We start from the raw sequence: 27,950 nt of genomic DNA on the forward strand, positions 1-27,950 counted from the left end.
GTACAGGGTGAGCAAACCGGTGGAGGAACATTGTCGATCACCAGGGTAGTCAGACTGTGATTTTCCGGGACCACACTCAACGCCGCGCGGTTACAACATCAGAGGTAAGTGTTGTCTATGATTCTACACAACTATTTAGCATTTACAGCGAGGCAAGACTTTGGTCAGGGTCGGGAGTGAATTTAGTGGGAGAAGGCAGTCCTGACATATTCATGTTAACGAGTCAGTCACTGCCCAAATGGATTAAGAGAAACGAGGTCTTGCCCAACCAGAAACACTCTGCAGGGTGGTTTCTACTGAGTGCGAGCAGAAGGCATCTTTCACCCGGTAGTGACTTATGAAGATGCCACGGGGCAGTGACCCATCACAGATCTCTCTCAAACAAAAGAAAACAGTAGATGCGGGAAATCGGAGCAACACATAGACAATGCTGGAGGAAATCGGCAGGCCAGGCAGCGTCTATGGAACAAGATACTGTTACCTTGGAGGCTATAGGTCATGTTCTTTACGTCGCGCCATGTAGCAAAAGGGGTTAAATACAATATTAAACTTCCTTCATATTTGAACAACAGTGTCTAGTCGAACAAGTTTGGATTTGATTTCAGCGGAACGGCCGCTCCCTGTTCTGAGGAATGTGACGGACAGGCAGCTGCTTGCTCGCAGACCCTGAGCACCGAGTCTCACAGAACAACAAGCCGCACCTTCCAAATCAGTCTGTCATCTGCCCTCCTCCCCTTTCCAGTCCAGTCCTGGTGAAGGAACTCGGTCCGTAACGTCGACTGTTTACACTCACCCATAGATACTGCCTGACCTGCTGAGTGTGTGTTGTCATTGTGTGTGTTGTCATGGTTACGAGACATCCGTGTGGGGCAGTGGGCGGGGTTATTTGTAAGTAACGATACACAGTATCCATCTGTCAGAATATCGTTGGGGAATTGACGTGAGAATAATTCATCTTCCGATATTTATTTCCGATCTTTATTTCCAAAGAACCAGCTGTCTGTGCATTGGATCAGCGATCGAGAAGATATTTGGGGGTTTATAAGCCACTTCTGGCAGCAGTGATTTGTGTGTTCCACCTGTTTCCTGTTTGCATGATTGACATTTTCCACAGGTTTAGTAAAGAATAAGAACGACGGCCACCTGATTCAAAGCAAGGGTGTGAGCGATGTACAGCACACTCCTGTTTCTTTTCCAGAATTTCCAATTTCAGACGAGTGCATCTACTGGTCCTGTGTCGATTGTGGGTGTTTTGAGCTCCTCTGCTCAATGGCCAGTGGAGGCAAAGACTGTGATTCTGTTGAAGGCCGATATTTTTGATAAACAGAGGGATTGAAGTGTTACAGGGATGGACATGGGAGAAAATGTAATCAAATTTTAGATCATTTGGGTCGTGTTCTCATTATCTGCACAGCAGTTTCGAGGAGCCGGGTGGTCCAGTTCTGTGTTTTGTTGTGTTCACTGGAACGACTCTGACAATTTAATTAATGTAAGCTTACTGGTATGTGATGGGAGATATGATTTTACTTATAATAGTTGAGCTGAACACAAGCCGTTTGCTTGATTTAATGATTTGCGTTCAGCTTTGTGCGTTAAATGTGTGCCTCAACTGCATTAGGGGGTATAACTTTTGACTCATTTGGTGAGCTGGCCAGCACGGTACGGAACCGAGGGCCGCGCTACCCGTTCCTTGTCCCTGACTCAATAGTCTCCCCATCTTCTGTACGCAGCAGCTCACCGCCCCGCCCACTGCCCACGCACGCCCTCTCGCGGAGCATCTTCACCCTCGCGCTCCGGGGCTGACGTTGAGACGATTGATTCACGCTGCGCGGGCCTGGCATTTATCAGACAACTGCCGTGAAGTGACGGGATTTATCTTATCTCCTATTAGTGGCAGCAAATGCCACTTTAGCACTGCAACCAATGGGCGTCGCCATTAAGGAGTCCCTTCCCGTAGACCCCACCACATGTTTAGTACCCTGACTCCTGGGAAAAATCCAATAAGCTCTTTACTTTTAAATGTCACTCTTCCTCGACAAGGAGTTTGCGGAGCTGTAAAGGCGACGGATTGAAGTGGGAAAACAGGGGGTAATATCCTCTGAACTAACGAGGAGGAAAAATGCTTCAGTATATTGTAGCGGACACTGGTAAAGTATTGACCTGCAAGTGCGGTGTTGGGGTGATTTTGAGGGAAAGGAATGATCTTACTGTATGACACCTTGGGCTAGAGGGACCCTGTGGTTGGTCTTTGCTTGAGGTGTCTGGGTTTAAAGAACAGAGTAAACAGAGCCACATTGGGCCAGCAGACTGTGCTACTAGATGCTGCGGGTCAGATACTTGTAGCCTAGTTGTTTCCTGTTTGCATTATCAACTTATCTGAAGAACAAATTGCAACAATTACAAGTCTGTTATTGACTGAAAACATTTCTATATATTCTGTATTTTGTTTATGATACAATCATTGTCCAACATGTTCAAATTCAATAGTCATTCAAACATAAATGAAAACCCATGAATCCAGCTAAATAAAAAAGTGATTCTGCACACCATGCCTTCTTGTAAGAAACTGTCTCCCTGAGATCCCCCAAGGTCAAACCCATTTTCCGAGTAATATTATCTATCCATCGTAGACACTGTCATCCTCACCTTCTTTTGATTTCTACTTTACCTTGGATTCTTCTCCAAGGAATTCTGTCTTCTCATGATGTGGCCAAAACATTTGAGCTTTTCAAGCTTCCTAGTGAGCTGTATTTCACCAATTATTGACTTGTTGGATCTTCTTGCTGTTCAACGAACGCTTAACACTTTCTTCCAGTATCCAAGTTCAAAGGCGTTGATTCTTTTGTATTTATAGTATAGTCCAGCTGTCAGAGCCATACATCAAAACTGGAAATACCATAGACTTGACTCTACGGTCCTTCGTAAACAATGTTATGTCTCTGCACTTCAGTATTTTACCTAAATTTCCTGTTGCTGCCCTCCCCAGAAATAAGAGCTATTTAATTTCGTGGCTACATTTGCCACCTATAGAAGACGTTAAACCGACAAAATCTGTTCTTATTTCCATTTCCTTTCCATTTATTACCACGGAGTTGATAGGACTAGCCGGTATTCTTAATATTGATCAAAAGGGCAGCTTTCCACTTTCCTCTTTCACTTTCATCAGAAGCTTCCTCAGATCCTCTTCGCTTTCAGCCATTACAGCAGTAATACATCAGGCCATTACAGCAGTAATACATCAGGCAACTTTGAGTCCGCGAGACCAACATTCTCCATGATGTGTTCAGCATATAGATTACATAAGTAGGGTGACAGTAAGCAGCCTTGTCGCACTCCTTTCCCAATGTTGAATCAGTTTGTTGTTCCGTGTTCAGTTCTGACTGTTGCTTCTTGATCTTCGTACAAGTTTCTCACAAGGCAGATTAGATGTCCACTTCTTTAAGGATTTGCTATAGTTTATTATGGTCCACACTATCGAAGGCTTTAGAGCAGTCAATAAAACATAGATAATTACCTGATTGGAATTCCCTCGATTTCTCCATTATCCAACGCAGGTTAGCAATTTGGTCTCTGGTGACTCTGCCTCTTCTAAGACCAACTTGTACCTCGCAGTTCTCGATCCATACATTGCTGGAGTCTTGCTTGAATGATCTTTGGCATTAACTTGTTACCATGTGAAATTGTTCGGTAATTTCAACATTCCTTTACGTTTCCTTTCTTGGGTATTCAGATAAAAACGGATCTATATCCAGCCTAAAGGTCATTGTTGTTGTTAATTTTTTTTTCAGTAGAACATCAACCATTAGAGTTTTAAACAATTCAACTGGAATCTTGTCACACCCTGCATCCATATTATTGGCAATGTTTTCTATCGCCCATTCGACTTCATCTCCAGAATGTCCGGCTCTAGATTGATGAAGGAGTCATTGCAGCTGTCTTCGCTGTTACATCTTACTACAATTCTTCTGTGTGTTCCTGGCAAAACTTTTTGATCTGCTCTGCTTATGTAAGGTCCTTCTCTTCTTTGTCTTTTCCTATGCTCATTTTATATGAAATATTCCTTTGATTTCTCTAATCTTCTGCAACAGATCTCTTGTTTTGTTGTCCAATCCTGTTGGCTTCTTCAGCTTCAATGCATCACTCCTTTAAAAACGTTTCCTTATATTTCCTTGCTATCTTCTTGTAGGTCTTTGCTCCAATCTGCATTTACTCCCTGGAATGTAGGAGAGTGAGCAGTAACCTTATAAAAGTCTTTTAAATTTGAAGGACGGAGTAACTGAATCATACTTTTTTATTTGTGTAATTCAGGTCATTGCCAGCAGGTGGGGCTTTCTTCCACCCGGATGGCAGTCAAGAAGACGACAATCAACCAAACTCAGTCAGAGTCAGAATGGACACAGGTATGCTCACTGGGCTCTTATTAAAACCCTGTCCTTATGGTAGACGTGTAGTCAAATCATCAATAGTTCAGAGGAATAAACTTGGGCGATAAAGGGGCAGGGAGAAAGTACCATCAAACGGGGTCATTAATCCTACTGGTAAAGCAACCTTGAGCACTGGAACAATTCAGCAGCTCCAGCGCAAGGACTTAACAAGGGAAATGGTCGAATCGCTCCGCTCACCAGGCAAATCTTCACCTGAGTGAAAGGAGAAGGAGCTTCTGAATAAGTGGCTGAAACTCAGGAATACAGCAGCGGGCAATACAACAGTCCAGGGAACAGACAGAATATTTGGTACAACCTGATGTGGAAAATGCCTCCAACAGCCAGTGAGAAAAACAGATGTTGTTTTCTCGTTTGGAAGGGCAACGGTGAATTCTCCCCGGATTTTCGGGTTGTTGCACAATGGAGTTGAGCGGAGTTTCCCGGTGTCTGTCTTTTGTGGCCGAGCTAAAGAACGTTATATTGAGGGAGAACCGGGAAAACAGGGAATCTGGGGGGAGGGGGGTTACCGAAGTATTGAAATGTCCTTGGCGAATAGGATTAAAGTAAAACAAAATGATAAGTAGAGAAGGCAACGCATAAAATGCTGGAGGAACTCAGCAGGTCAGCTAACATCTATAGAGAGAAATTAAGTATCAACGTTTCAGGTTAAGGAATCTTAATTAGAGAATTTGTACATTGATTTGAAAGCTGTTTTGGGCACATAAAATAGAATAGGATTGTCTGTCTAGGTACCATGTCCGATGCGGATGTGGGTGACCATGGCTTTCCATACAAACTTATCCCTCGCTCTTTGGATGACTTCATTTCCCCGATATGCAGCCACCTGGGTTTCCAGACAGTATAAGTTCTTCTAGTTCATCTTTCCGCATGATGTGTCCTAGGAGTTATCTGTCTCTTACTGTTGGTATGAGTGATCTAACTGTTTGTGCTCTTCTGAGAACTTCTTCAGTTGACGTGTGTGTATTCCATGATATTTTAACATCCTAACATTCTCTTGTAGAATCATAATTCAGCTGCTTCTAGTCTCTTTTCCAATGCTGGGCAAATGGTCCAGCATTCACTTCCATAAATCAGGATAGAATAAATGTAGCACTGCAGTATTCTGTTTTTAGTGTACATGCTCATCTTTCTGTCTGTTAACATGGTCTTCATTTTCTGGAAAGCCTATTTCGCCATTGCTAATCTGTATTTGATATCTGTGTCGCACCTGCCATCACTTGCTATTTGGCTGCCAAGATATCTGAATTTGTTGACTTGTTTGATGTTTGTATTTCCGATCTTGATCACACATTGTGGGATGTTTGTCTTTCTGGAGATGACCATGCTTTGTGTCCTCTTAGTGTTGATTGAGAGGCCTCTGCAATTACTTTATGCTGCCACTATAGTGAGTAGTTCTTTAAGTTTTGTTTCCGAGTCAGCTACTGGTAAGATGTCACCAGCATATCGGATGTTATTTATATTCTGGCCTCCAATTTGTGAGTCCTTTGATGTCTTTTTATACTTCTCAAGATATTTTTACTATACAGGTTGAAGAAGTCAGGCGAAAAGGCACAACTTGCCTCTCATGATATTCACATACTCACTCACTTCTCCTTCTATTCTGATGGATGCTGTCTGGTCCGAGTATAGCCGAACATAAAGAAGAATCTTGAAGGACCTAACATTCTAAAATCAGAGATTCGAGCAGCCAGAAATAAAACAAAACATAACAAAGCAACTCGTCCAGTCAACATCGCTGTTGAAATGATACCGGCCTTAGAAGATTTTGGAATAGAGAAAATAACAGAAATAGCAAATGAAATCTGTGATCATCGGGAGATACCTGATGATTTAAGTAAATCAGTGTTCATCGCACTTCCTAAGAAAGAGGGAGCAACAGAATGTGAGTTACATCGTACAATAAGCCTGATGAACCAGGTGGGAACAATTATTCTCAGAGTAATCATAATGAGAGCAAGACGCTTTTAAAACCATAATCCATTAAAGAACAATGCGGCTTTGTGGAAAACACTGGAACCAGAAATGCAATTTTCATGCTACGGATGATCTGTGAACGAGCCATCCAGTTAAAAAAAAGACATCTACCTATGTTTAATCGACTATACAAAAGCTTTTGACACTGTCAGACACCAAGATCTCCTGGAAATGCTTCAAGAATCAGGACAGGAGGAGCGTTATTCTGGCTGAAGATCTGTGACCAGTTGTGTCCTCAAAGATCACTGGTTCGCCATGCGTCGTGTGTGATTTAAATAAATTAATAATAAACTATGCATTACTCAAAATGATATACTTTGTAAAACCACGTGGGTGCACTCATTAGTCGATTTACACAGTTGGCAGAGTTGAGTAAATTTGGGACTGTTGTCGAAGTGCTCAGCATCCAATTAGAAATATGAACAGAGAGTCACCAGGCACAGTTAATTCTGGCAAATATGAGACGCTGCACTTTGGGAGGTCAAGTTCGCAAGCGATGTGCACACTGAATGCTGGGACCCTTAATAAGTTTGTTGTACAGACGGGTCTTGGATATGCATAGCTCTCACGGTTGGTAGCGTGCTAAGGATGAGTTGAGATATTTGTTAAAGTTGGGCTATAACTGGATGAACTTTGGTTAAGAGACAATTTCAATATTGTGCAGAAATCTGGCAACCACATCACGAGAATGATGTGAAGGGTCTGGAGAGAGTGCAGACGAGTTTCACCACAAATACCAGAGGGAATAGGTTTAAGGTTAGAGGGTAAAGTTTAAAGGGGATTTTGGATGCATGTTTTCCACAGAGAGTGATCAATGTCTGGAATGAGCTGCCGAGAGAGGGACTGGAAACAGATACTCAGCAGCATCTGAGAGGCGTTTGAACTCATGAGTAGGCCGGGAACGGAGGGACATTGACCGTGTTCCTGAAGATGGGATTGGTTTAAATTGGCATTGTGTCCGCATACCCATGGTACACTCTACTATTTTATGTTCGATGATTGACTACAGATCTGAACTCCGCAATCTTCGCCTTCCTGGCAAAATGTGAGGATCACCACCTGTTCCGGTTGACGAGATTCTACATGGAGCGACTGGAGCAGGCGATTGAGGAGGGTGTGGAGGGAGTCGGCTCCATGTTAATGGGCGAGGATCACTTCACCGGGCGAGAGTATCACGTAAGTGGAAGTGACATATACTGAGTGTAGATTCTACTGAATCAATCACAGACCGACAGAACCGGTGTAACGGCGTCTCCGGGCTATGAAAATCCTGCAATGCTTGTGGTGAACATCAAGAAAAGAGTTTTCATCTGCGGAAACCCTGAACCTTTATTCACCAATATAATCCCCTTTCCAGTTATCTGACCACGTTCATTTTTAGACAGGTTAGGATACAGGCACTGATTGACAGGTGACTTTAGTGATGTGACACTTGACGGACATTGCAGGTGGACAGAGAACCACTTTACACCACTCAGTCTGACATCACATCTTGTTTCCAATGCTCGACCTTAATGGCCATTCACCAGACTGTGTTCTGCTGATGACCCACAGGTTTCCCACAAATCAGATATATTGTGACTTATTTCTCAGCTCATTTCTCGAGGCTATCTTCAATCCCATTTTCAACTGACCAGGCAACACTGACCATTATCTGTCACTTGAACTGCTGACCCTTTTTTGATCAATATCACAACATGCCTCATGGTTCTGTTATCTTTTGTTCCTTGTGACTGTTCCAATTTGAGTTTGTAGTTAACACGGCATATGCTGTTAACACCGGGAAGTGCAATATTACTATCACTGAAAATATTCGAATGATCTACAGCTAACACAGAATTACAAAGAAGCAGCTTTCCAATGGTCTGTGTGCTACTGGAGTGCATTCACCTATTGCCACCCAGACTGAATTTTAGTGAAGAGCTACACACTATAACCGAACACTATATTCCACGTGAGGCAGCTGACAATTTCATTCCAAACTTCTTACTCAACATTACCACCAGTTGGCTTTGGTCTGTCACACATGCACAATAGTCCTGAGTTTGCTGACTGCTCCTCACTGCCAATTCCCAGCTGCAGGCTGTATCTGGACCCCCCATGGAGCCTGGCAGTGAAGTGTAATCCTGCTGTGGTTCACCAGCAATTACCCCAGGGAAAATCAACAGTGAGCCTGTCATAGATTGATCTAGCCATAGTCATCAAACCCTACAGTACAGCAACAGGCTCTTCTGCCTTTTTAGTCCACACTGACCTATTATATGCTTAGTCCCATTGATCTGAACCCGGACTGGAGACGTCCATAACTCCCCCATTGAATGAACTTATCCAAATCGATCTGAAACGTTCAAATCGAATGTACATCGACTAATTCCGATGGCATCACGTTCCACGCTCTCCGCAACCTCGGAGTGAACAAGTTCCGCCTCATCTTGCTTTTCACCTGTCATCGTTACCCCATAACCTCTAATTCCAGTACCACCCAACCTCAGTAGTAAAAGCATTTTCGCACTAACTCTCTCTATACATTTTATAGACGTGTATTCCTCTAGCACACCTCTCCTGGTACTCCTACACTCTATGGAGTAATGTCCTAACCTATTCACACTCTCCTTATAACTCAGGTCCTCAAGTCCTGGCAACAATCTGTAATATTTTTTCTGCATTCGTTCAATCTTATTGATATCCTTCCGAGAGGTACGCGCACACATTGTTTCAAATTAGCCTCTGCAGCATCAATTTCGACAGAATATCCCGACTTCTACATTCAATATTTTGATTTATGAAAGCCCATGGATCATGTATTCCCAGATATGTTAGTTTTACTGCACTGCTCAATGTTCTACCACTCAATGTCTTAGTGTTATCGTGGTTTCTCCTCAAAAAGTGCAACACCTCACATGTGTTTTCATTGAATTCTATCTCCGAATCTCCATTCCACCTTTTTCTAGTTGTTCCATGTCCCGCTGCAAGCTCTGATAGCCTTCCTCGCTGTCACTACCTTGGTGTCATCCACAGATTTGCTGACCCATTTTACCAGATTGTCATCCGGAGCGTTGATATATATGACAGACAACATCAGACCCAGTACAGATCCCTGCCGCAGACCACTAGTCATAGACACTCAGTCGGATTAGCAAACCTCTGCTGCCACTCTCAGCTTCTCTCGCGAATCTAATATCTAAACTAACTTACTGCCATGTCATGAATGGCAAGCGACTTAATCTTATTGATCAAACATTCATGACGGATCTTCTCAATGGTCTTGCTGAGGTTCATGTGGATATCATCCACTGAATGGTTTACATTATTTGCTTGGTGAGTTCCTCGAGAAACTATAAGATTGGTTAGACGGGATCTACTAGGCACAGATCAGTGTTGACTATCCCTAATCAATCCTTGTCCATCCAAATACTAATATTCAGTCCCTTACAATACCTGCCATTCTGCCAATAGCTTTACCAGCACTGGTGTCAGGATCACCAGTCTGTAATTCCCTGGCTTATTCTTACAGCCTTTTTAAACAGCAGAACAACATTACTTACCCTCCAATACTTCCACATCTGACATTTTAAGTACCTTTGCCGGGAGCACCTGTAATCTCTGAACTAGCCTCAAAAGAGGTAAGAAGGAAAGCACTAGGGATTTATCCACGCTAATCTGCTTCAAGACAACAAATATCTCCTCCTCTATAATTTGTGTAATGTTTATGATTCCACTGCTTCTTTGCCTCACTCCAAAGACTCTGCATATCTCCAGAGTCTTTATAGTGAGGCAAGACAGCAGTGAAATATACAACAGTACATATAAATGAAAAAAATTCCATTTAAATCTCCCCACCATTTTCAGCTTCATGCATAAGGGCCCACTCTGAACTGCAAGAGGACCAATTTTGTCCATTGGCATAATTCTGTTCGAAATACATTTGATGACGAATTTGGAATTCTATTTTCCTTTGTCTGCTCGAGCAATCTCATGCCGTTCTTCAGCTCTCCAGATTTTTGCATTTCTTGTACTCATCGAGTACCTCATTTGATCCTTCGAAACAGTACTTGTTATGTGCTTAGGATCTGACTATCTCTCAAAAGCTAAGGCTCCCTAAACGTCTTACTCTTGCTTTTTATTCCGTCAGGAACAGTCAAACTCTGTACTTGTGGTCTTTTATGCATTCGAACTCTGTACTCTCAAAATTTCAGTTTTGGAAACCTCAAAGTTACTAAGCACGTCTGTACCAGAAAACAACCGGTCCCAATCCACTTTCCTCAAATCCCTTCTGATTCCATTAAAATTGGCCTTTCTCCAATTTAGATTCTTAACCCGAAGACCAGACATACCCTATTTCATAATGATGTTAAGCTATTGGCACCACATCCAAAGTGTTTACCTGCACACGAGTCTGTCATCTACCATCATAACCTTGTGTTTATCGCGACTGTCCGTGATCTCTCTACAAATTTGATCCTCTAAAGCCCAATGACTATCTCTTTGTTATTGTTCAGTTTCACCCATGCAGTCAGTAGACGAGCCCTCCCGTTTGTCCTGTCTGAGCAATGCAGGGACATCTTTCCTGTCTAGTTATGCCACCTCTCCTTCTATAATTCATCCCGCTCGATTGAATCATGTCTTACACAATGGAACACTGGAATGTTGAACAGCCTCTTCCTAGCAAATCACATCAATAGTTACAATGCTGCAATTCAATGTGCTGATGAATGCTCTAGGCTCATCTGCCTTTCTTACAATACTCATTGCAATGAAATAATACGCAACTCAGAACATTAGTTTCACCATGTTTAGTGACCTGACTCTGTAAGATGTCCTAACACATTTCCCACACAGCCACTCCATTATCCGCTCTGATTATTCATCCCCCGTAACTCAAGTTTAACACCTCCCCCAACTCAATGCAGAGCTAACAACCCTTCCCGTAAGATTATCAGTCCCCCTCCAGTTCAGGTGCAAAACCATCACCTCTCTCCATGTCCCATTTCCTTGGAAGAGAGCCCAATCATCCAAACATCTGAAGCCCTCCATAATGTAGCATCTGATCACCCACACGTTAGATGTATTATCGTACTATTTCAGGCCTCATTCGCACGTGGTACGGATAGCAATCCCTAGAACACAGCCCTAGGGTTCCTGCCCTTTAACGTAGCATCTAATTCCATGAAATCATTTTGCAGGACCTCATCACACTTCCTACACTTGTCATTGGTAACGACGTGGACCACGACCTTTGACAGCTCCTCCTGCCCTTCATAATGTGTCAGACTCGACGGGAGATATCCCAGGCATTGGCAAGCCGGTATCCAAATGCCTTGTTCTCATAAATAGTATCTCCAGTCTGTTATCCTGACCATTGAATTCCCTCTGTCAGTGCAGCTCAGCATTTTTTATCGCTTCCGAGTCACAAAGACAAACTCAGAGCCAAAGGCGTAATCACCGTGGCTTTCCTCTGCTAGGCATACCCCGGAACTGAAAGCCGTATACCTGTTATAGAGGAGTTTCCTGCAGTGGCTGCCTCTTCCCTCCCCTCCCCTCCGCCCCGCTGCCGGTGACCCAGTTGCCTGTGTCCTGCCCCTTGGGTATAGCTCCCTCTCTGTAGAGCCTGTCAGTCAACCTGTCAGCTCCAGCTCCCATTCCTCAGCACAGTCTGTAAGAAGCTTCAGCTGGGTGAAATTCCTGACGGTGTAATTATTGGGGAGAATGGAGTTCTCCCTGTATTGCTGACCCTGTAGGAAAAGCATTCCACTATTCTGCATAGCATGCCCACCGTTCTAATCATGAAAAAGAGGTAAAATATTACCCAAAAACTAACTAACCCGCCGCCGCTCCACACTGAACCCTCTCTTACACAAAGCCTCAACTCCCTACTCAATTTCTGGCTCACTGACGCTTGTGTGCTCCTCTTAAAACTCGTCAAGCGGATTATTACCCCGCCATCTGTGACGTACAGTAACTCCACACTGACCCCGCTCGCTTCTTTTAAAATCGTTCCCCGGTACGAACACTTCAATGGCTTTTAGTGATCTGTGGGGAGCAGAATGTGCTGTGTCAGTCCATATTCAGGGTAGATTTGGACCCATCCCTCTGCTCCTCAATATGTTCCCCATTGTTCATTACAGGGCGTGACTGAGCTCGCGGAGAAGGGAAACCGAGCGGGCGCTTCCAAACTCCTCCTGGATCTGGTGATGGAGAAGGGCTCCGGGGCCCGGAGGGTGATGTGGGAATCCTTTGTGAAACTACATCACCATTTACCGAAGCTGAGCAGAATATTGAATGAAATACGGGAACGAGGTACGGTGAACAATACACTGTGTGTTACAGATGTAAATGCTGATGAATTTACAGTATTACACAGAACAGACTTCATGCAGGTTAATCTGTTCGAACAGGTGACGGCCAGTTCGCCTACATGGACCCTAAGCGGGGTTTATCTGAAGTGCCCAAGCATCTGAAAGGTAAGCGATGGAACAGAAATCTCAATGTCTTTATTTCACTCGGAGTGCCTGAATACCTGTCTTTACAGGCATGTTTCGAGACTGTCAGAGTTTGGGAGACACTCTGTTACTGTGGCTGGGGGACGGGTAACCAATTGCATTTTTCGGAACATTTTTTACCGTCCGGATCTTCGGCTGTGCACCTGGAGAAATCTATGAGTTTGCTAAACACATATTCCCGTCGGTGAGAGAAGAAGCATAGGACATAGAATAGTATACCACAGTCAGGCCCTTCGGCCCACAATATTGTGCCGACTCTCAAGACCCTGCTTCCCATACTTTAACACCCCAACTTAAATTCCTCCATATATCTGTCTAGTAGTCACTTAAATTTCACTATTGTATCTGCCTGCGCCAGTGACTTAGGCAGTGCATTCCACACACCAACCACTCTCTGAGTAAAAAACCTTCCTCTAATATCCCCCTTGAACTTCCCAGCCCTTAGTTTAAAGCCATGTCTTCTTGTATTGAGCAGTGGTGCCCTGAGAAAGAGGCGCTGGCTGTTCATTCCATCTATTCCTCTTAATATCTTGTATACATCTATCACGTCTCCGTTCATCCTCCTTCTCTCCAAAGAGTAAAGCCGTAGCTCTCATAATCTCGGATGCATACTCTGTAAACTAGGAAGCATGCTGGTAAATCTCCTCTGCTTCCTTTCCAATGCTTCCACATCCTTCCTATAGTGAGGCGACCAGAACAGGACACAATACTCCAAGTGTGGCCTAACCAGAGTTTTATAGAGCTGCATCATTACATCGCGACTCTTAAACTCTATCCCTCGACTTATAAAAGCTAGCACTCCATAAGCTTTCTTAACTACCCTATTTACCTGTGAAGCAACTTTCAGGAATCTGTGGACATGTACCCCCAGATCCCTCTGCTCCTCCACACTACCAGGTATCCTGCCATTTACTTTGTACTCTGCCTTGGAGTTTGTCCTTCCAAGGTGTACCTCCTCACACTTCCCCGAGTTGAACTCCATCTGCCAGTTCTCAGTCCACTTCTGCATCCTATCAATGTCTCTCTGAAACCTTCAACAATCCTCTACACTATCCACAACACCACCAAACATTGTGAACACAAAATACACTGCAGATGTTATGGTCAAATAAACACGTACAAACAAGCTGGATGAACTCAGCAGATCGGGCAGCATCCGTTGAAATGAGCAGTCAACGTTTCGGGTCGAGACCCTTCATCAGGACTGAAGAAGGAGGGGGCAGGGGCCCTATAAAGAAGGTGGGGGGAGGGTGGAAAACCAATCAGAGGAAAGGTCAAGGGGTGGGGGAGGGGAAGCAGGGAGGTGATAGGCAGTAGGGGTGAAGAAATAATCTAAGGGGAAAGCACGATGTTTAGTAGAAGAAGGCAGAGTCATAAGAGGTGATAGGCAGCTAGAAGATGAAACAGTGTGAAAGTGGGATGTAGGAAGGGAGAGGGAGGGAATTAACGGAAGTTGGAGAGTTCAACCATTGTGTCGTCTGCAAACTTGCCAACCCACGCTTCTACCCCCACGTCCAGATTATTAATAAAACTCACAACATTCCTTTCCCTCCAATCCTCCGGTACCATTCCCGTGGACAACGAGGACATAAAGATCCTAGCCAGACGCTCAGCAATATCTTCGCTCGCCTCATGGAATAGCCTGGGGAATATTCCGTTAGGCCACGGGGACTTATCCGTCCTGATATATTTTAACAACTCCAACACCTCCTCTCCCTTAATATCAACATGCTCCAGAACATCAACCTCTTTCATATTGTCCTCACCGGCAGCACGGTACCTCTCCTTGCTGAATAACGAAGAGAAATATTCATTGCGGACCTCGCTCACTTCCACAGCCTCCAGGCACATCTTCCCACCTTTATCTCTAATCTGTTCTTCCTTCACTCTTGTCATCCTTTTATACTTCACATATTTGTAGAATGCCTTGGGGTTTTCCTTTACCCTACTCACAAAGGTCTTCTCATGACCTCGTCTTGCTCTTCTAGCCCTTTCTTAAGCTCCTTTCTTGCTACCCTATATTCCTCAACAGACCCATCTGATCCTTACTTCCTAAACGTCATTTATGCTTCCTTCTTGCATCTGACTAGATTTCCCACTTCACTTGACACCCATGGCTCCTTCATCCTACCATTCTTCATCTTCCTCACCGGGACAAATTTATCCCTCACATCCTGCAATAGATCCTTGAACATCGACCACATGTCCATAGTACATTTCCCTGCAAAAACATCCTCCCAATTCACATCCGCAAGTTCTAGCCTTATAGCCTCATAACTTACCCTTTCCCAATTAAAAATGTTCTTGTTCTCTCTATTTCTATCCTTTTCCATGATAATGCTAAATACCAGGGAGCGGTGATAACTGTCCCCCAGATGTTCCCTCACTGAGAGATCTGTGACTTGACCCGGTTCGTTACATAATACTAGATCTAGTATGCCTCGTCGGCCTGTCGACATACCGTCCTGGACACACTTAACAAACTCTGCCCCATCCAAAACCTTGGAACTAATCAGGTGCCAATCAATATTAGGGAAGTTAAAGTCACCCATGATAACAACCCTGTTATTTTTGAACCTTTCCAAAATCTGCCTCCCAATCTGCTGTTCGGTATCTCTGCTGGTACTAGGGGCCTAAAGAATACTTCCAATAGAGTAACTGCTCCCTTCCTGTTTGCTGACTTCTACCCATACTGACTCAAACGAGGATCCTGCCAGATTGCCCACCCTTTCTGTAGTTTGTAATAATATCACTGACCAGTAATTCCACCCCTCCTCCCCTCACCCCCCCCCCCCTCTATCCCTTTTAAAGCACTAAAATCTGGGAATATTGTGAATCAATTCCTGCCCTGGTGCCAGCCAAGTCTCTGTAATGGCCACTACATCATAATTCCATGTATGTATCCAAGCTTCCAGTTATTCACCTTTACTCCTGATGCTTCTTGCATTGAAGTACACGCACCTTAGCCCTTCTACTTACTACCATTACACCCTTTATCTGCTTCTGTTTCCTCTAAACCTCTATATGTCAGACCTGGCTTTATTCCATGCACAATACTTGCAGTTCTCGCATGATCATTATCCTCCTCCACCTCACTATCTGATCTAACACTCTGGTCCCTTCCCCCCGCAAAGCTAGACTAAACCCCCTGGAGTAGCACTAGCAAACCTTGCCGCAAGGATGTTAGTCCCCCTCCAGTTCAGGTGCAACCCATCCCGTCGGAACAGGTACCACCTTCCCTGGAACAAGGTCCAATTTTCCAGAAACATGAAGACCCCCCCCCCCCGCATCAACTCCTTAGCCATGTATTTAGCTGCATTATCTCCCTAGCACGTGGCACGGGTAGCAATCCTGAGATTGCAACCCTGGAGGTCCTGTTCTTCAACTTTGCACCTAAATCAGTAAACTCCCTTTGCAGAACCTCCTTCTTCTTCCTATCCACGTCATTGACATGTACCATGACATCTGGCTACTCACCCCTCCCTCTTGAGAATACAGAGAACTCGATTTGAGACACCGCGGACCCTAGCACCAGAGAGGCAACAGACCATCCAGGATTCTCGATCTCTCCCATAGAACCTCCTATCTATCCCCCTAACTATCGAATCGCCTATCACTACTGCTCTCCTCTTTTCCCTCCTTCCCTTCTGAGCTGAGGGTCCAGTCTCAATGCCAGAGACGCGACCACTTCAAATTATCCCTGGTAGGCCGTCCACACCAACAGTATCCAAAGTGGTACACTTATTATTGATGGGAACGGACACAGGGGTGCTTTGATTCTGTCTATTCCCCTTCCCTCTCCTGACAGTCACCCAGCTACCTGTCTCCTGACTTTTAGGGGTGTCTCTCCCTGAAACTCCTGTCTATTTTTGTCTCTGCCTCCCGAATGATCTGAAGTTCCTCCAGCTCCAGCTCCAGTTCCCTAACACGGTTTGTCAGGAGCTGCAGCTGGATGCACCTTTTGCAGGTGTAGTCATCACGGACAGCTGTGCTCGCTCTGCCTTCTCACGGACTGCAAACGGAGCACCCGGCTGTCCTAACGGCGGTTTCCATTTTCCAATTCTAAGATAATTAGATTAACTAAAGGAGCTTACCCGGCTTTACCTCACTGAGAGCAAGTTTGTCCTCAGTCTCTTCTGGCCGAAGCCTCTCGAGCCAAAACCTTCCTGCTCTGTCTCCCTCTACTCCGTCACCGGCTGCTACGTCGCCCGCTACTAAATCTGCTCGCTTTTTGAACTCTCTCGCTGTTCTCGCAGGTCAACCTTCACGCGCTTGCGCAGTCGTGCCCCGTTCAAACTGCAGAAGAAGCTTCTGCATTCCCCTTTCTTAGCGCCAAATATCCCGAGAACTGTCAAAACTGTAGCCAAACCTCTCCAGTAGAAACATCCAACACCAGCATGGTATGTCTTACACCTCAGATCCAAAGTGGAGCCGAGATTTGCTGTTCTTCCTCTATCAGACCACAAGACATGGGAGCAGAATTAGGCCATCCAGCCATTGAGTCCACTCCGCCATTCCATCATGGCTGATCCCAGGTCTGCTCAATCTCATACAACTGCCTTCTCACCATATCCTTTGATGCCCTGACTAATCAGGACCTTCTGCCTTAAATATACACATGGACACGGCCTCCACTGCAGCCTGTAGCACAGCACTCCAGCGATTCACTACTCTCTGGCTCAAAAAATCCTCCTTACCTTTTCTGAAGGATCGCCCCTCAATTTGGAGGCTGTGTCCTCCAGTTCTGGATACTCCCACCATAGAAAACGTCCTCTCCACATCCACCCTGTCTGGTCCTTTCAGCATTCGGTAGGTTCCAAAGAGATGCCCCCGCGTTCTTCCAAATTCCGTTGAGTACAGGCCCAAAGTTGCCGAAACGCTCCTCATATGTTAACCCCTTCATTCTGAGAATCATCCTGCTGAATCTCTCTGGACTCTCTCCAATGACAACACATCTTTTCTGAGGTATATCCCCAAAACGTTTGGCAAAACTTCACGTGCTGCCTGACTACATACTTATAAGGGCTCAGCATTATCTCCTTGCTTTTATGTTCCATTCCACTTGAAATAAATGCCAACATTGCATTTGCCTTCTTTACCAGAGACTCAACCTGTACATTAAAGTTCTGGGAATCTTGCTGGAGGTTCCTCTGTACCTGTGATGTCTGAACCTTCTTCCCATTTAGATAATGATCCGCACTATTGTTCCTTGTCCCAAAAAAGATTATCATACATTTCCCAACACTGTATTCCATCTGCCACTTTTTAACCCATTCTTCCAATTTGTCCACATTCTGGTACCTACTCCCCCCCATCTGTGTATCATCCGCAGACTTTGCCACAGAGGCATCAGCTCCATGATCCGAATCATTGTCAAAAAACGTCAAATGCAGCAGTTCCAATACTGCCCCCTGCGGAGCACCACTAGTCACAGGCAGCCAACCAGAAAAGGCCCCTTTCATTCCCACTCGCTGCCTCCTGGCATTCCGCTACCCACGCCAATATCTTTCCTGTAACGTCAAAGAATTTTATCTTGTTCAGCAGTCTCATATGTGGCACCTAATCAAATGCCTTCTGAAGATCTAAGTAAATCACATCCACTGCCTCTCCTTTGTTGACACTGCGTCTTACTTCCTCGGAGAACAGATTGGTCAGGCATGATTTCCCTTTACAGAAACCATGCTGACTTTGACGTAGTTTGTCATTAGTCTCCAAGTACCTCGAAACCTCAACTTTCATAAGAGACTCCAACACTTTCCTAACCACTGAGGTTTGGCTACTGGCCTATAATTTTCTTTTTTTTATTTTATCTTCGTCCTTTCTTAAAGTGTTAAGTGATATTTGCAGTCCTCCAGTCCTCCGGGATCATGCCAGAACCAACTGATTTTTGAAGGACCATGACAAATGTATCCGTTATCTCTCCAGCAACCTCTCTCAGGTCTCTGGGATGTAGTCCATCTGGCCCTGGTGACTTATCCATCTTAAGACCTTTCAGTATGCCGAGCACTTTTTGTTGTGATATATCAATAGCACTCACTTGGGCTGCCTGTGTTCTACTGCAAGCGTCTTCCACCGTGAAGACATATGCAAAGTACCCATCAAGTTTATCGGCCATTTCTTTGTCCCTATTGCTATCTCACCAACATCACTTTTCAGTGTTCCAATATCAACTCTCATCTCCCTTTTACTCTTCATATAACTGAAAAAAGTGTTTATTATCCTGCTTTATATTATTGGCTTGACTGCCCCCATATTTCATCTTTTCACTTCTCATAGCTTTTTAGTTGCCTGGTGTTGGATTTTAAAACCTTTCCATTCATCTAATTTTCCACGCGCCTTTGCTACATTATATGCCCTTTCATTGGCTTTTATGCAGTCCTTAACTTCCGTTGTCAATCACTGTTGCCTGCCTCTTCCGTTTGAGAGCAACTTCTTCTGTGGGCCATATCTATCCTGCACCTTGTGAAATATATCCAGAATCGTCAGCCATCTATGTTCTGCCGTTATTCCCATTATTACGCTCTCTAACCCACCTCGTAAAACTCCTCTCTCATGACTCTGTATTTACCTTTATTCCATTGCGATACAAGTACATGTAAGTTATGCTTCTCCCTCTCAAATTGCAGCTTGAATTCCATCAGTTCATGATCACTGCCTCCTAAGATTCCTTTGCCTTAAGCTCCCTATTAAGATCTGGGTTATTACACAAGACCCAATTTAAAATAGCCTCTCCCCGCGTAGTCAAAAGCACAAGCTGCTCTACAAAGCTATCTCGTGGGCATTCAATAAATTGCCTCTCTTGCGATTCCACACCTTACGTATGTTTGATTCTCCTATTTCCCTTGAATTCCCCCATTACAACTATGTCATTACCCTTATTACGTGCTTTTCCGGCTCCCTTTTCTGTATCAACCCCTCCTCTCGGCTACTATTTGGAGGCCTATATATGATTTTCTTTATGTTTTTTTTTACCCTTGCAATTTCTTATCTTCACCCACAAAGATTCAACATTCTCTGATCCTATCTAAATCTCTTTCTAAACATGTATTTCCATCTCAAATCAATAGAAACACAACACCTATTTGGTCCTGCCTGTCCTTTGGATACAAATTATATCCTTTGATTTTAAGTTCCCAGCTATGGCCTTCATTCAGCCACGACTCAGTGACGCCCACAACATCATACTGTTCTAAATATAATTGCACCGAGAGCTCGTCACCTTGTTCCGAATGCTACGCGCAATCAAATAGAATACCATCAGTTCTGCATCTGCGCCCTTTTGAATTTTGCCTCTGTGGTGCAATTCAACATTTCGATCCGTCTGCATTTGAACCCAATCATGAGCTTGTCCTTTCTGATATTCATGTTACACCTATCATCTAAGGTAAGCTTGTAGGCTCATTCTAAGCTCTATCATCCTGGTTTCCAATCCCCTGCCATATTAGTGTAAAATAGTCCCAACAACTCCAGTAGATCTACCCACAGGAATATGTGTCCCCCTCGAATTCGTGCAACACGTCAATTTTGTACAGAGCACGCCTGTCCCACAGGTTGTCCCAATTATCCAAAAACCTGAACACCTACACCCGCTGCAATTCTTCAGCCACGCATTTATCTGCCACCCCATTCTCACTGTCGTGTGGAACAGACAGCAATCCCGAGATTACTATGTTTGAGATCCAGCTTCTCAGCTTCACTCCTACCTCCCTATGTTCTGTTTTCCAGAAATCCTCTCTTTTTACTTCTTATGTCATTGGTACCAATATGTTCCACGACTTCTGGCTGTTCACCCTCCCTTTTCCGGATATTCTGGACGTGTCCAGACACATTTTGGACCCTGGCACCTGAGAGACAAAGTAACATCGGTGTCTCCATTTTGTGTCCATAGAATCGCCCACCTGTCCCCCTGACTATAGAATCTCCTGTTACTGCTGACATCATCTTCAGCTTCCTACTCTTCCGGACAACATCAGTGAATTGCATGAATTCATGTCCAAGTTCTCTGCAGCAGCGGAGACTGTAGAGGTGTGGTAGGGGTGGATCTGCTCAGTTCATGTACCCGCTCCTCCATGAGGAGGAGATTGTAGAGGGGTGGTAGGGGTGTATTGTCTGACATCACGTACCAGCACCTCCGTGTAGAGGAGATTGTAGAGGGGTGGTAGGGGTGTATTGTCTGACATCACGTACCAGCTCCTCCGTGTAGAGGAGATTGTAGAGGGGTGGTAGGGGTGTGTTGTCTGTGATCACGTACCAGCTCCTCTGTGTAGAGGAGATTGTAGAGGGGTGGTAGGGTTGTGTTGTCTGAGATCACGTACTAGCTCCTCCGTGTAGAGGAGATTGTAGAGGGGTGGTAGGGGTGTGTTGTCTGAGATCACGTACCAGCTCCTCCGTGTAGAGGAGATTGTAAAGGGTGGTAGGGGTGTGTTGTCTGAGATCACGTACCAGCTCCTCCGTGTAGAGGATATTGTAGAGGGGTGGTAGGGGTGTGTTGTCTGAGATCACGTACCAGCTCCTCCGTGTAGAGGAGATTGTAGAGGGGTGGTAGGGTTGTGTTGTCTCAGATCACGTACCAGCTCCTCCGTGTAGAGGAGATTGTAGAGGGGTGATAGGGGTGTCTTGTGTGAGATCACGTACCAGCTCCTCCGTGTAGAGGAGATTGTAGAGCGGTGGTAGGGGTGTGTTGTCTGAGATCACGTACCAGCTCCTCCGTGTAGAGGATATTGTAGAGGGGTGGTAGGGGTGTGTTGTCTGAGATCACGTACCTGCTCCTCCGTGTAGAGGAGATTGTAGAGGGGTGGTAGGGGTGTGTTGTCTGAGATCACGTTCCAGCTCCTCCGTGTAGAGGAGATTGTAGAGGGGTGGTAGGGGTGTGTTGTCTCAGATCACGTACCAGCTCCTCCGTGTAGAGGAGATTGTAGAGGGGTGGTAGGGGTGTATTGTCTCAGATCACGTACCAGCTCTTCCGTGTAGAGGAGATTATAGAGGGGTGGTAGGGGTGTGTTGTCTGAGATCACGTACCAGCTCCTCCGTGTAGAGGAGATTGTAGAGGGGTGGTAGGGGTGTAATGTCTGTGATCACGTGCCAGCTCCTCCTTGTAGAGGAGATTGTAGAGGGGTGGTAGTGGTGTGTTGTCTGAGATCACGTACCAGCTCCTCGGAGCCGAGGGGACTGTAGGGCTGTTCTTGGGACATATTGCCTGAGTTCCTGTACTAGCCCCTTGGAGCAGAGGGGACTGCAGATGTGTGGTGGGGTCTTATTGCCTGCGTTCACGTACCAGCTCCTCTGAGCAGAGAAGACTGTAGATGTGTGGTGGGGGTGTATTGCATGTGTCATGTACTAGTTCCTCAGAGAATAAGAGACAGTGGAATAGTGCAGGTTGTTTTACACCATGACTGGACCAACCTGGAAAGGGAAACTCTGGGTTCAGTACGGACAGCATACACCTGAAGGACGATCAAGAACATCAGGTCTGTTATGAGAAAAGAAAAATGATGTAAATTGCCCATTGCCCACCAGCCCCCACTGTTACCCTCTGCAGGGTTGTACAGTTCAGCAGAAGCTGAGCAGTGAAAGCAGTGAAACCACCCGCTCCACACAACACTCTCCTCTCCAGAATCACGTGTGCACTTGGTGCTCGCTGGAACACCGGGGAATCTGCAAAATACCAACAGAGGGGAGAGTGGAGCCTTTAACAGCGAATCTGAATCAGAGCTGAAATGTTTCTGGGCCGTCGTTCATTTTCAGACATGCTTACTTCTGATCTCCCGATTTCACCCAAACAATGTCCTTAACAATTATTTTAATTAGGGGAAATCAGTGGGTGTTCCGTGTTCATCAGATCAGGCTTTGACAACCGATTTCTGTCCGTCCACAGATGTTCAACAGAAACACAAGGAGACTCTGCGGACACAAACTGAAAAACTGAGAGTGAACACGATCCTGATGAGGGAGAAGGTGAAGGTTTTCCAGCTGGTTGATCGATACGCTGAGCTCACGGTCATTTCTATTGATCGAGATCGGACACTGGTGGAACATGAGCTGCTGGCAAGAGGCAGAGACCACGAGGAGTGGAGAGAAAAACATCTCCGCAAAAAGCGGGAGAAAATCCACATTGCTCATCTATTTCAGAATAGGTATTCACATAGTTTTCGGGGCAAAATGAAAAGATTCTTCACAAGATCAACTTCTGGATGTTCGGCAGCAGTGTCTGGAGTCTCGGGGATCGGGAAAACAACAATGGTACAAAAGATTGTTTATGACTGGGCAACAGGGAAAATATACCAACAGTTCCAGTTTGTCTTCTGTTTCAAATTCCGGGATTTAAACTCCATTAACTGTAGAATAAACCTGAGGGAACTGATTCTGGATCAGTATCCTTACTTTAGGAAGTTACTGAGAAAGGTCTGGAAGAACCCAGAGGGATTGCTGTTTATATTCGATGGTTTGGATGAATTCAAGCACAGAATGGATTTTGCTGACAGTTGGAGAGATACCGACCCCAAGCACCAGTGCCCAGATCCCGAGTGGTGGTGTGAAGTGTCTGACATTGTGTACAGTTTAATCCAGGGCAAGCTGCTCCCAGGGTGCTCAGTGCTGGTGACCACCCGCTCCACTGCGTTACATTTATTGGAAAAGGCTGATATCAGTGTCTGTGCTGAAATCCTGGGATTTGTTGGTGAGGAACGGAAGGAATATTTCATCAGACATTTTGAAGATCAGACGGTGGCAGAAGCTGTTTACAAACACGTTGAGGAGAACGAGATCCTGTACACTATGAGATACAACCCTTCCTACTGCTGGATCCTCGCTCTGGCACTGGGCCCCTTCTTCACAAAAAGAGTTAGGGACCCACAGCGAGTTCCCAAGACCATCACCCAACTGTACTCCTACTATATTTCTAACATCCTGAGAAACCACGGCCGTGAGATTGAGAATCCCCGTGATGTGTTACTCAGGGTTGGTCAGATGGCCTTCAGAGGAGTGTCCGAGAAGAAGATTGTGTTTACAAATGGAGATTTGATCAACTACAATCTGCAGCCTTCCCAGTTCCTGTCCGGGTTCCTGATGGAGCTTTTGGAGAGAGAGGATTCTGCCTGGAGCGTTGTGTACACATTTCCACACCCCACCATCCAAGAGTTTGTAGCTGCAGTCGCACAATTCCTGAATCCACATCCCGGGGACATCCTGAAGTTCCTCACTAAAGCCCACAACACGACAGATGGGCGATTTGAGGTATTTATCCGTTTTCTTGCTGGTCTCTCCTCCCCAATGTCATCTCGGGGTCTTGAGGAGTTTCTGGGTCCATTTCCCAATGAAACAACCTGCCGGGTGATTGACTGGGTGAAGGAGGAGGTTAAACGCCGGAGTGGAAACACGAGGAGTGAAGCTGGTAAAAGGAGCCTCCTGAACACATTGCACTACCTGTTTGAGTCTCAGAATCGTGAACTGGCTCAGGCCTCACTGGGATCTGTGGAAACACTTTCATTCAGTGGAATGACACTGACTCCGATTGACTGCGCGGTCCTGTGTCATGTCATCGGACTCTGTGATACAATAAAACACCTCGACCTGGGGAATTGCCACATTCAGTGTGAAGGAATCCAGCGGCTGGGACCCGGGCTGCACAAGTGCCAGGAGTTGAGGTAACTTGATTTATCTCTCACTCTTGAACTGTGAAACTGCGTTGTTTCAAATGGGTAAAATTGTAGCAAATCAGATAATGTGACAAATAACTACAGGAATATGAAGGTTCTGTTGGATGTCGGTGACTTCAGTGAAAAACGACCATTGTTTTAATGGTAGTAAACCACAGGAATGGCCATGTTTCTCGCTGCCTGTGACACGTCCATTGACAATGTTCCTTCTCACTGTTACTGACATCCAGACCGACACTGACTGCAGCAGGTGGGTCAGAGCTTCACACCCCCTTCCCGGTGAGGGACAAGAGACCGTCAGCAGATGGTCCCAGTGAGAAGGAAATAAATACCATTGTGAGATTGTCCTCCTCTGCCCTTCCCGCGTGTGTGACTATCACCATCAGTCCACCTGTGTGTCTGTGCTCACTACCAGATACCCAGACCCCATGGGCGCATCTCCTCCGCCGATTGCGGGCCTCAGTTCGGACTCACCCCTTCCTTGCAATATATTTCTGGATCATCTTATCTTATTGGATTATCTTCTCCTATCGGTATACTGCTGCGTGACTTCTCATCCCCATACCCCTTCCTCCTGTGAGAACACTCTCCCTATCCCCTTAATCCTGTGGGATCTCTCATCCCTATCCCGTTCCTCCTAAGAGATCTCTCTTCCCCATCAGCTTTCTCCTGCAGATTCTGTCTTCTTATCCCTTTTCCTCAGGTGGGGTCTCTTCCACCGTCTCCCATCGACTTTTCCCCATTCACAAATATTTTTCAATGTGGAACTTTCTCCCAACCTTCATCCCTGTCTCTCCCGACCATCTCACATCAAGAAGACTTTTCTAACCATCGGGAAAAGAGACAGAATATGTGGAGTTTGCTGTGTCTCACCGACAGACTAGATTACTGACATTCGGTGAATACCCTGGAGCTGGACAGTGAGGGACATTGACAGTGATGTGCATTCAGATCAGTGATTTACTGAAAGGTTTAATGTTTCCTGAAATATCCGAGTGAGAGAAATTCCCTCAGACCCACGGTTTGAATCACTTTGTTCATCAATCTGTCTGTTTGTGTTCAGACTTGGGACGAATGAACTGGGAGATTCTGGAGTGAAACTGGTGTCTGCGGCTCTGAGGAACCCGGAGTGTAAAATACAGATACTTGGGTAAGTACCAGACTGTGGGAGATTGTGTTTACAGTCACTGGGTGTCTGACACTGAACATTAATGTCATCAGCGATTGTGTACACTGGGGATTTGTATCGTCTCCTGTCTCTCTGTGTCCTTCACCCTCACTCTCTCTCATCTCCAGGCTGAGGGGTGTCGGTCTCACAGATTCTGGTGCTGAGGATCTCGTCTCCGCTCTCAGTACAAACCTATCATTGACGGGTCTGAACCTGAGTGGTAATAAACTGGGAGATTCAGGAGTGAGTCTTGTGTTTGCGGCTCTGAGGAACCCGGAGTGTAAAATTCAGAGACTGCGGTAAGTACCAAACTGTGGGAGATTGTGTTTACAGTCACTGGGCTTCTGACACTGAACATTAATGTGATCAGTAATTGTGTTACTGATAAACACTGGGGATTTGTACCGTCTCCTGTCCCTATGTGTCCTTCACCCTCACTCTCTCTCATCTCCAGGCTGAGTGGCGTCGGTCTCACAGATTCTGATGCCGAGGATTTTGCCACCGATCTCATTACAAACCGATCACTCACGGATCTGGACCTGAGTGATAATAAACTGGGAGATTCAGGAGTGAAACTGGTGTCTGCGGCTCTGAGGAACCCGGAGTGTAAAATACAGAAACTGTGGTAAGTACCAGACTGTGGGAGATTGTGTTTACAGTCACTGGGTGTCTGACACTGAACTTTAATGTGATCAATAATTGTGTTACTGATAAACACTGGGGATTTGTAGCGATTCCTGTCTGTGTGTGTCCTTCACCCTCACTCGCTCTCATCTCCAGGCTGAGTCGTGTTTGTCTATCAGATTCTGGTGTCGAGGATCTCGTCTCAGCTATCATTACAAACCGATTGCTAACGCGGCTGAACCTGGAATCAAACTGGCTCACAGACCGATCTATCCCCGCTCTTCGTCGCCTTATAGTAGAAGTCCCGACACTGGAGCGAATCGTGTAAGTGTTAATGTTCAATGTGATAAAAAAAAACAACGGATCCGCGGGTTTTCTGGTGATATTTGTCTGTGAGCGTTGTTGAAACATTAACCCCAGTTCTCTGTTACTGACACTGTTGTGTAATCTGTTTATTTCATCTTTATTCTTCCATCTGTTTCAGGCTGGTGAGGAATCGGTTCAGTCAAACCGGGGAGCAGGAATTGAAGTCTCTCCAGGAACCCCCACCCGGACTGAGAGTGATATTTGACCGTCGGAATATGTGAACATTTTCGCCCGCGGGATGGGGACATTCAGGCAGATTTCCCGGTTTTACCTTTAACGACCGCGCTCCAGAATCATTTCCAACATACTCCGGGTTCAGCCGAGCGTGCCCTGACGTCAGAAACAGTCCCGTAGCTGTGCGTTTCCGTCTGCAGTGCAGAGACCCTGCTTCCGGCGGATGTCTTGGTGCAGGCTTCGCCAGGGGAACCCGGGAATTACACAGACAGGCATTGTCACTCTGGAACACCACTGTCCCGGTTTGGACTAACCGGGAAGGGGATCGTTTTTGTCACTTTGGGCTGAGGACGGTACATTCGGCAGATTTGCCTCCATAATGATGTTAAATTAACAAATACTTTGGTAGCAACCCTGGGTCTGCAGCGATCTCGGACGCAGCACTGGTGTGATTTTATAATCATCGGTTCCACGACGGTGAGAAACGGGACTGATTGTTCAACCGGTCACTCGTTGTGCTGTAGGTTTTCTACGTTTCTATCTTTCTATGTAAGACGCGCCTATCACCTGTGATCTCATTGGACGAATGGAAAAAGTCTGACTCTAGCTATTCTAGACAGCGGCAGTGATACCTCAGTTATTGCTACGACGATGTCTTTTTTTGTATTTTACATTATCTTTGTCAGAACTAACGTCTGCCTGTCAATTTTGCTTCAGAAAGATAAATCACAGTATTAAGCATTATTATTTATGTTAAGTTTACTTTTCTAGCCAATTAAACAAGAAACTTCTAATGTGAATGCTAAGAACTATTGACTTTCTGTTCTGTGGATGGTTTGGAGGGAGGGATCGATTATCCTTGGAATATGGGGAAAGTGACGGAATCTGCCGCGGTGATATACAAGTTTTAAGGGCAGAAGCAAAGGAGATGAAGCGATTCTGATCTCAGTGTGGACCGCCGGAACCGGAAGAATTGAATGAATGTGCCTCGAAAGTTCTAACAAAGGTTGAAAGCACATTCTATACAGCGAATAGAAATGCAGAG

The 27,950-nt window shown here is 45.4% G+C and overlaps 1 protein-coding gene across 1 annotated transcript; it reads left to right on the plus strand.

Annotated features, from left to right (window-relative positions):
- On the plus strand, window positions 1–26,952 carry LOC140723713 (NACHT, LRR and PYD domains-containing protein 3-like). Its single transcript, XM_073038268.1, has 11 exons — window positions 1–104; window positions 4,309–4,400; window positions 7,429–7,595; window positions 12,545–12,716; window positions 12,815–12,880; window positions 22,794–23,594; window positions 23,760–24,561; window positions 25,637–25,723; window positions 25,870–26,040; window positions 26,522–26,689; window positions 26,850–26,952. Exons 2-11 carry the CDS (start codon window positions 4,391–4,393, stop codon window positions 26,950–26,952), a joined length of 2,547 nt encoding a protein of 848 aa, XP_072894369.1. The 5' UTR covers window positions 1–104; window positions 4,309–4,390.
- The last annotated feature ends 998 nt before the right edge of the window (window positions 26,953–27,950 follow it).

This window comes from Hemitrygon akajei, unplaced genomic scaffold (genome assembly GCF_048418815.1).
Source record: "Hemitrygon akajei unplaced genomic scaffold, sHemAka1.3 Scf000129, whole genome shotgun sequence".
Taxonomy (NCBI): domain Eukaryota; kingdom Metazoa; phylum Chordata; class Chondrichthyes; order Myliobatiformes; family Dasyatidae; genus Hemitrygon; species Hemitrygon akajei.

What these genes read in the sequence shown, in the direction of transcription:
- LOC140723713 (XM_073038268.1), top strand. An exon ending in GAATGAAATACGGGAACGAG is followed by an intron (nt 12,717 to 12,814) that starts GTACGGTGAACA and finishes CTGTTCGAACAG; the next exon opens with GTGACGGCCAGTTCGCCTAC. An exon ending in CACAAGTGCCAGGAGTTGAG is followed by an intron (nt 24,562 to 25,636) that starts GTAACTTGATTT and finishes GTTTGTGTTCAG; the next exon opens with ACTTGGGACGAATGAACTGG.